At 44.0% G+C, this 10,153-nt stretch overlaps 1 protein-coding gene across 3 annotated transcripts in view; it reads right to left on the bottom strand.

The window, feature by feature from the left end:
• Positions 1-7,083: 7,083 nt before the first annotated feature.
• The window catches only part of LOC119177052 (uncharacterized), an 87,277-nt gene continuing 84,207 nt past the window's right edge, over positions 7,084-10,153 (bottom strand). For all 3 annotated transcript variants that reach the window (XR_012887058.1, XM_037428414.2, XM_075878044.1), the window contains one exon: positions 7,084-7,420. Coding sequence is in view for 2 of the 3 variants with exons in the window: in XM_037428414.2 (XP_037284311.1) it covers positions 7,334-7,420 (87 nt within the window). In the remaining variant the exon portion in view is untranslated. The remainder of the gene's footprint in view (positions 7,421-10,153) is intronic.

The following is a 10,153-nucleotide window of genomic DNA, read 5'->3' as shown; positions in this document are numbered from 1 at the left end:
GGAAAAGATGCGTGTATCTACAAATGGGTTTTAATGTAGAGCCCGTACAGAGGACGAGGAACGTCACTGGTCCAGAACCAGCGGCGTTTAAGGAGAATGTTGCTTGCGCGGCCGAGGTTTGTTTCAGGTACTCGAAAAGAGTTAATGCGGAGCTTGAAACATTGCTCTTGCCTGAACATGCATAAACGACTGTGCGAAACGGCGTACCAAAGGCAACTCAAATCTTGAGGATAGTAATAACACCAGTGTGTGGTCAGCTGAGTGTACTAAAGTAGTACACAGTAGAGCGATCGTATAGAGCTCCCTTATATGTGAGGCAAGTTTAAGTATCTGTGTCGAAGTAGTGGGTCTTGCTCGCGGTGTTATAGGAGGTTTCCACCCGCTAGGCAAGAACATAAGTGTGAGTTAAGGAGATGACACTTAGGAACAGAGTGGAGAGCAAAACATCGTTGTGAACAGCACCTAAGTACGCGAGCTAGCTTGTTGCGCTAAGCTGTCCGTAAGTCCGGCAGGCAATGGAGACGATACCTAGTTAGTAAATAATTGGGATTGTGAGAGAGTTACAGGTAACAAGAGAAGCGAGAGAGTCGATGAGCGCGAGTTGCAAACGAGAGGTCCGAAAATAAGCACTAAGAAATGGCGTAGACGGAATCAGCGTCACAGAATCTGTAATGCGACAAAACGCACAACCCGTTTAAAGAAAGGCTCAACTATTTGAAGAAAGTAGGCAAAATGAGGCGTTTCTCATCAGCCTCGACGAAGTTTTGCATGCGCTCGAGCCACCTTACGAAAAAAAAAAGAACAGCAGGTTGGGCAAAAATGCAGACAGAGAGAAGACCGGTTACTTCTCCCGTCGTCGTATCAACAACAGGTTTGATGCGGAGCAGGAGTACAAAGTCAGTGGTCGTGAAGAAGTAGCCGAACGAGGGGAAGAACTCGGTTCGCCAGCGTGGCAAACGAAGCAAATCGCTGTCGCGATTGTTGTACTCTACGTTCCATAAAAATGCCCAGAGAGCGTGAACACCGCCCGTACGGCTGGAAAATGAGTTAACAGCCGTAAGCTTTGAGAGATGCTTGCAACCGGATTTGTTTGTTTTTATTTTTTACTTTTTTATTGTTTAGTTGGTTTTAAAGTAGTTTTGTGGTATTTCGGCTACAAGCTAGTGTTTAGGTGACCAGTGTTAGGTTTTGATTGTTTCTTAACTTTTGTATGTTTTTCTGTAAAAGATAAGTGTTGCGCGATTGCATAATGACCCGCACTGGAGAGTGCGTCAGGGATTTTCTACAAGTAGGTTATCAAGGGCAACGTATAGGAGCTGATTTTTTTGAGCGAGCGTAAACAAGGAAGGATATTCGTCGTGAGGTTTTTACAGAGTTCATGCGAAAGTTTTCTTGGTTGTTTGGTTTTAATCGCATGTGTCCTGATTGGACATCAGTAGTCTATAAGTTAAAAAGCTCAGAAGAGCTTTGAGGCGTTCCTCAATAGATGCGGTAGGTTATAAGACTACGCTGACAGAATAATTTCTTTTGTTTTTGTATCAATGTTTGACGATCATGTAACCACATAAGACGGGAACTGCAGTCAGTTCAGAGAGGTGGAGTTACGTACAGAAAACGTTACAGGAAGATGATATCGTTTTCTTTACGGGTCTGTAATTGTCGACGTACTCCAAGGTAATGTGGGTGTAATGGCTTTTTGAGGAGAAGGAATGCTTGATCCGAAGGAGTCTTGTCCTCCAAAGGTACAATTTTTTCGTCCGGCACAAGAAAGAAAAAAAGTAATGGAACTACCGACGAACGTAGTAGTTTAGCTTTCATTGTTGTAAAATCGGAGCCTTCCCTTAGCCTTTTCCTTGATGGGTCGACTGACTGGTTCCCAAGGGTGGTTTTCCTATTATCTGTCATTATAGTTTCTGTCTCGCTTAAAACTTTCATAGCGAATATGGTCACTTGTTTTGTTTGGAGTGCCTCTAAGGTGTGAAAAATTAATCAGATTCAAAATTTTGAGTTGTTTTATGAACTTCCTGTTTTTGACAAGCCCGGCGAGTTGAAGGCAGATTCCGGGCGATTGTGCGTGGTGTGTTGTGGCGTTGTGGCGCCGGTATCTTTCTTTCTGCTGCATCCCTTTGTGTGCGGTTCTTCAAGTGGCAAGGCTACAGCCACTGTAAACTCCGATGCTCCCTTCTATGAGTATGAGGCCTGGTGGATTCGCAGATGATTCCTGGCGCTTGCACAGAGGGAAAATGCCACGAGCCGCACGCGGGAATGATTTGCTTGGGCGTCATCATTAGTGACCTGGGGGACTTCACCAAACACCGACGCTTCGGGCGACCTGGGCAACTGGCCACCCTCAGGTCGGGTCTCCCGCCGGCGGACGAGCTGTTAGGATCAGCGCTTGATCCAAGCAGAGAGGGGTGTTCGCGGTTCTACGAACAAGTTGCCGAAAGAAAGTGGGCTTACTGGCAGCCGCCCAAATATGAATATTGTCCTCCCAACCGGGGAGCGAGGGGCATACATTTGCGACGCCACGCCGCAAAATCTACAACGAGACGACCAAAATGGTTTCGGTTGAGACAGCCTCCCTGAAGAGATGGCGGCGACAGCATGGATTACCTTCCGCTCAGCAAATTGAGCGTGGCGAGCGGGGGTCCTTTGATGCTTCCGGTAGTGCGGTGGTAGCAAGAACCTGAGATCCAGCACCCAGCGGCATTATCACTCCAACGAAGAAACAACTTGGCGCCGGAGAGAGTGTGTGGTGGCCACGTTCCCGTCAAAAACGTTGACCAGGGAGGGTGTGCGCAGTACCGTCGAAAGTGATGTATGTGCAGTGGTATCTACGGCTGAGCGGGAGAAAGACTCGACAACCAGCCGCGGTGTGCTCCGGAGGGAACCTTCGACGAGATCGCCACGATTTGGGACGACATCTTCGTCTAGATTTTTGTCGTGTGGCGAGAAATGCTCGCTGGTAAATATGTAGAATAAACCTATGTACACTTTTCTTCATCAATCTCTTCATGCTCGGCGTCTTCCTCTCGAGTCATTCGATGCAGGTAACGACGAAGTTCCAACACCTCAACAACCGATAGCAGCGGATGAGATCCCTCGTCCACCCACAGTTCCAACAATGTGCTGTGCTTGTTGTCTCGGTTCCCGCGATCCACAACTTTCAAATCCGCAACAGTGAGCTGCTTTCGTTTCTGCAAAGTGGTGCACGCTGAACACAGTCCCGCACAACGATCAAGGCGGCAGCGATCGGCGCCTCAGTGCACTCAGGTAGCACTGAGGCGCCGGCTTACTGCTACCTACTGCACTGCTGCTCCCAGGCTGACTGCTACCTACTGCTACTGCTAAAGCGTGCAGTAGGCCTACAGCGGCGCTACGCCATACACGTACGCTTTTTGTCGGCAATAAATCATACTGGCGCGCTTTTCGGTAGTCGCGACATCGCTTTCTTCTTTTTGAATGGTTACCAGAAAAGGCGCTCGCGCGGAAGTCAGCTGATTTCATGCTTTTGCGACTATCACGTAATATTCGCTAACGTCGATGCAAGCTGTCAACATTCGGTTCCGAAACCACCTTACGGCACTGCAACAGCGCAAATTAGACAGAAAAGACCCTTTTGGAGCAGTATGGCGCATTGGCGCAATTGGCGCAGGTTTCTCACCACTGGCCCGAATGCGAAGCAGCAGCGTTGCGCACGGAGATTCGACATAGTGCGCGCGGCGCTTTCGAGACGTTGCCGACGACGTTGATGACGACGTCGGCGTCGAGAATTCGCCGGCGTAAGCCTTCCGCTGTCAGCGCTTCCGCTCAACTTCCTTGGCTCGCGTCTTGTTGGTGGTGCCGACGCGTTGAAGACGCTTGTGCTCGGCTGAATGGCTCACGTCTGGTCAGCGCTATCCACGCGCCGTCTCCATTTTCGAACGCGATCGGCGAGCTTGACTCGCACCTCGTCGGTGTCGTTGGTCTTTCACTGCCGACGCTTGCGTTCGGCTTCCCTGGCTCGAGCCTCGTCGGTGTTGCAAGCGGGACGTCGCCATTCGCGAATGCGATCGGCTCTGCTAATGTTCGCAACGTCGGCCACGACCAGATTAGGCTAAATCACTTCAGCGAATGTTTCGGCAGGCGAAGGAGCTTCGCTTTCTGGCATCTCCTCCATCGCAAATAAACGAGCCGAAAGAGTGTTCACTTGATGTGCGCTCAAACGTTGCGAGAGAGAGATGGCGTCACCGCGCACTGCGAGGAAAGGCGTGACCTACTTGGCACCGCCCCAACACCTGCGGCGAGAGGAGCGCGGTGCGGCGCGTTGGCACGGAGACACGGACGAGCAGCGTTACACAGGCTAGTCAAAAAGCTGTTTCGCATCTATAAAGACGTGTGCATCTATAAAGATGCACATTTTTGAAATGCCAATGCACAGTGAGCCAGCCTTTCTTTCACCGCGCCGAGAAACAGCTTCGCGTAGCGGCATGATAGGCACTAGTACTGGTATTTTTGTATATATGTAAAAATAAATCTTCTACATACAGAGCTTACATTTGCAGTATTGTTCTATAACGAGTGTGTTCAAAGTGTATATTCAGATTTTTGTAAAGTTTACCACGTACAAAGAGCATTGGCACTTTTTGTTGAATTTTTTGCTTTGACAGTATTTGAAATGAGTCATGATTTTGTCTGAAATTATTACTGTTCAAAAGACCGATTCTTCTATCATTAATAATTTTATACCCACAAATTTAGCAACAATCCTTTCTGTGGCAAGAAAAAAAAAGTCCTGGTCTACCCAAGAACCGATTTTTCTGCGCTCACAAAGTGAAATTAGTAGAGACCGCATTATAGGCAAATGCCTATTTTGTTTCTTGCGTTCCTATCGAGTCACAATTAGAGAGTAGCACAAATTAGAGAGTAAGAGCTTTTATAGTGTTTTTATAGTGCCTATAAATGCCCATTTTGGACGTTGGTGTTCAATTCTTATAAATGAATGTTTTCTAAATCGGTGTTTATATAAACACTGTTTAACCTCAAATTTTGCTTTCAAGTACTGCTGGAGTCCGGTATTCATGTTACTCAGCAAAATTGACCTTTTGGAACACTATGAGATGCAACCTATACTCTATCTCACAAGTTACTTTCAGCACTTTCAAGGCTACAACGCCTTTTAGCCCAACAGAAAGGTCAATTAGCCTCTAGACGTATTCATCCACGTAACGTCGTCTGCTCGGCATCTCTCCGGCGTCTGCTCACTTGCAGAGGGAGAAGGAGGTGCTTCCATGCAGCGGCAGGACGATGAAGAACAAATGTGAAACCACGGAGTGTCATCAAGAAAAAGTAAAATAAAAAAGAGGTATCTACGTGTTTTTTGTTTTGTCATTTACTTGATAAATGACGCTTCACTAGGTCACATGAGAAATTTTACTTTGCATACCCAATTAAATTATTTGTATAAGTAAAATTTTTAAATTGGTTCATCACAAGCTGCAAAAGCATAATGTGAGGAAGTGAGCTTGACACCTTCACCACTCACTCGATGTAGACTTCTCAAGCCCAATTGCTTCCCTGCCCTAATTGGTATCGGAGCAACTCGGAGCTGGAGCATCACACGACGCGGCCGCATCAGCTCGTCATGCGCGCGTAAGGTAGAATCGCTGACATTCCCATGCCAGGCCGTGCACACAAGTGTTGCTGTCGTTTTGACGCTCTCTGTACTTTACTGCCTGTTTCTGTTCTCTATGCGCGCACGTTTGGAGAAGCCGGCATGGATCACATATCCTTACTACAATACACAACGTCGCACCACTGGAACTACTCTAAGGGATGATGCGCCGAAAACACGCGAAACGTTCTGAATGCTGGCACCGGCATGATGCGAGAACGACGAGAACACCAACGCAAACGAAATGGAGGAACCTTAGGCCCGTATTCACAAACTGACCTCAACCTTTCCTCGAGTTTTCCTTATCGGTTTTAAACTTTTATTGCACATGATAAACAAATTGGCCCAGTATTCATAAACCAGTCTTGTCCTTATCTTTCGCCCTGTTACCATTTTCGCGCCTTTATAATGCATGTAGAGAGTACAGGAAGTTAAGAAAAACGTGAGGTAAGGGCGAGGTTGGTTTGTGAATACGGGCCTTAGTCTCGTATCTCGCTCGATACGAAGTTAAAAAAAATAACACGCATAGATCCTATCTGTGTGTTTTAATATTTCTGTCCACCTTCATACTTCTATTCAAGCAACAGGTTGCACAAATTACACACGTCTCGAATAGTTCTCGCAGTGTCACGAACTACTACGACGTAGGCAACACCATTCCATCACCTCCACCATATTGGGACGCACGTCCGCGAGATGGTCAAGCAGTGTTCAGTCCAACATTTCACCTTTTTATGGAGCACATAGCACTGCAAATCTTGGCAGATAAGATCGTGAGCGCCCAGTGCATGCATTCTTCTTCGCTTCTTTATATTCTCAAACCTGCGTAAGGGCCCTTAAAGGTGCACGTTCACAGACTTGAAAAATTGAGCCTGCAAAAAGATCCTTCTGGCCAATTGCGCTCTGGCTATTTGCACCTGTGTAGCCCTTCTCAGCCATGCCAAAAAGAAAGAGACCCAGAAGCATGTTTATTCGACGGTAGACCCTTAGCTCAGCATGCTGGACTGGCGAGACCGTATTGTGACCCAGCGGGAAAAAATGCATGGCTATGCTGAACTATTACGCCTTTGTACCAAGTAAAGCATTTTTGTTTTTGCTTTCCTGTCGTAGGCACAAACCTCACACGTATTTCTTCGAAAACTTGAATTTTGTCAAAGTTTATTGTGCCTATATTTACGATTTTAGGAGGCTAAAACAGTGTTTCGCCCACCTATTTTCGGTGCGTAAAACCTGCTTTTTTAATGTCTATAAATCCGGCCTCTAGAAATTAGAATGAAAGAAATTTACATATTACAAAAGGCTTGCAAATTTTATGGGGTGTACACTCTATTGGCCATGCATAGCTGCCATTTGTCGATTTACAATAGTAAAAATGTGTCTCGTGTGGATTGAAACCTGCAATGTTCTCTTGCAGTAAGACAAACACAAAATTTAGGAAAGTTTCTTTTACTCAACCGAAGCTGAATGCAGGAACAAACATCCACAATGCACTTTTATTTCTCTTCCTCAATACACATGTTGCAGTGTCACAATGCAATAGATCTGTTGTTTACATGACCCTAATAGTTCCAATACATTCAACCTACTTCTTGCTCTTCACCTTATGCATTGCCACACTATCGAAAACTCCTTTCAATTTGTTCGTTGTACCAGGTAAGCAACTCCCTTATTCCATCATCATCATTTGATAAACAAATGAATATCATTCTTACACTGACATGGATTCCAATCATCAAGCTTGTTCATTTTCTTTTGGAGGAAGACAATCTGAAAAACAGCATGCGTAGCATTCATAAAGTAGTAGTTTTTGAAGTCCTTTATATTGTGAAAAGCAGTGTATATGGGATATGTACAACGTGATCATCAATGAAAAATGCGACATCAATGAATTCTACAACCTGAGACAATGTGCATGGTGACAATGAGAACAGCATGCGATGAAGTCACCTCTCTGTCTCACACAAGTGTAGTAAAAAAAAATGTGAATGCTAAAATTATGGCAGTCTTTATACAATTTTTCCTTCTGCAAGAGACATCTATCATAAAACTTGCACATGCACAAAGCACTCGCACACATGCACAAACATTCATGCACTGAGTGTACTTAAGCTCATAGGTGTGCTACATCCAGTAGGTCCTGCCATGGCATTACACTCAGCTCTCACATTATCACACAGATGTGCGTCTCACAAATGAAAGGCAAAACATGCCAATGAATACAATCAACACTCAAAATGCTCTTTCACTGGAAACAGAAATGGCTTTGCACAATAAGAACAGGAAATATGTGGCCTAGTTTAGAGAGGGCAAGAAGTCATGCCACATGGACAGCATCAATTGCTCAATTATGGGACAAATGACAAAAAGTAAGAGACAGTACTAAAGAGAACATCCTTAAGTATGACTGACTGTAGCCTATCAACATGAGATACCAAAGTTGTTTCATGAGGTTTCCGACTAGAAGCTTGTTCACAAAGAAAGCCAATGCCCAAATGCTGAAAAAAGTATATCCAACTTTTCTCTCATCATGAGTTATAACAAAAACCAAATGAACAAGGAGTAAAAATGCACCTTTGTTTGCTACCCTGCATTCTACATATCTTCAAATGATGTGAACATGGATTAGTACATCATTATTCATAATTTTTAAGGAGTATTAGCAGCTACAGTATATTTCACTGTATTTATGCTCTCATCATGAGTAGCATGACTGACGCAATATATCTTTCTGCATATTGCATTGAAACAACGAAAATACTGTTTGTCAAAATATGATTTCCCACAGGGCATGAAGGGAATAAATAGTGCAGATAATAGGTAATAACACTGCAAAACAACAACAATGTGATGAAAGCTGCTGGTCAAAAAAAAAGTATGATGATTTGAAAAACACTGAAAACATGGAGGCTTGCAACAACATACTTTTTTTTAATCCAAATTGTTTTGTATGCCAGCAATTATATATTTATGCAAATGCCAAAGACAGATAAGGCAGTAATACAAACTTTTATTTAGCTAGCAAAAATAGGAAAAATAGCTTTCTTCAATGCATATGCCTGCATCAGGTCAGGCAAGCGCCCTTATTATCCCATACAACATTCAAGAAGCTCCTGTACATACAATACACAAGCTCCAATAAGGACAAGCTTGGGGAAGTATGTAGACAATATTCACATAAATAAAAAGAATACAATACAACACAAGGTAAAAGTGTTTGTAGTAGTGGGTGATGCTGTTCATAATGTTTAATATAACATTTTTTAAAGCATGTGTGCAATGCATATCAATGAGGTGCAGTACCTTATCTACTCGCCGAAAATTCACAGACAATTGCTGTTCTCTACCCAGAACTACTTCTTATACAACATGGTCATTAGTCAAAACCTATTCTGTAGGCATAAAATAACCCTCATCTTATTTATTCCAGAGAAAAACAAAAGAAATGCATAATCACTGCTATCTTGTTGCCCACCAAGTCAAAGTCATGGCAAATGCGATGCCTTAAAGGAGCCCTGAGTAACCATAGATTGAACTTATTAGAAGAGCTTATTGCCTCACGAATTATACGCATCAAAAATTTTAAGAATTCATCCAGTACGAGCGGAGCTATAAAGATTTGTCGCATGCTGTAAACGCATTCTATCTTCTCTTGTCCCGACGAAAGCACTGGAAGCTAAGCAGAGAGGGATGACAGGGGCAAAAAAATGCATAACGCATGCCTCAAGAAACTGAGCACTATTATATGTATATATATATTTTTTTGAATGCGCAGCTTTGTCAGTGTGATTGCGAGCGCACGCATGGACAAGCCGCGGAATCCTGCAGTGATCTCTGTAACGACCGAGCACGCCATGTTCAAATCAGCCAATAGCTGATAGATTGGGCTTTTTACAAGTAATTTTTGAGCGTCTTCCATGATTTTTCGAGAGAAGAGAAAGCAAGTTTCAGCTGACTTTGATTATTTATTGTTCATTGCAGGCCGCATGCTGCAATATAATATTTGGTTCGCATGTTGTCGGGAGCCTCTACTACCTATCAGCACCGTTCTCTGACGATGTTCAAAAAGTGCTGCAGGGCCCCTTTAAAACAAGAAGAAACAAATGAAAATTGGAAGAATTTTAAGCTTCGCCTCTAAGCGTTGAATGCACTAGTGATATCCTGTCCCTAGCGTATACTTCAACCACTTAGTAAAAAGTTGCAAACTTTTTACTGTAGATTTAACTTGAGAAGTTTAAGTTGTGGATTACTACAATGTAATCGATCAAGGTGAAAGTGGATTGTGTCAGTAGAGCTTTCATATATAGCTGCATTCTGTGTGATGGCATGCCGTAAACCAAGTGCATAACTTCGCACAAAATGTTTCCTGAACTTGCTATTGTGGTCTGAATTGAATACACGTAGAAACTTGTGTGCCTTTCGTAATGGGTCGCCAGCTTTAAACCACGAAGTCATTATGATAATCACATGTTCTGATGCCCAATTGCAATGTACGCTTGTACG

The sequence above is a fragment of the Rhipicephalus microplus genome, chromosome X (assembly GCF_043290135.1).
Source record: "Rhipicephalus microplus isolate Deutch F79 chromosome X, USDA_Rmic, whole genome shotgun sequence".
Lineage (NCBI taxonomy): Eukaryota > Metazoa > Arthropoda > Arachnida > Ixodida > Ixodidae > Rhipicephalus > Rhipicephalus microplus.
This window is presented reverse-complemented; position numbering and strand designations above follow the sequence as displayed.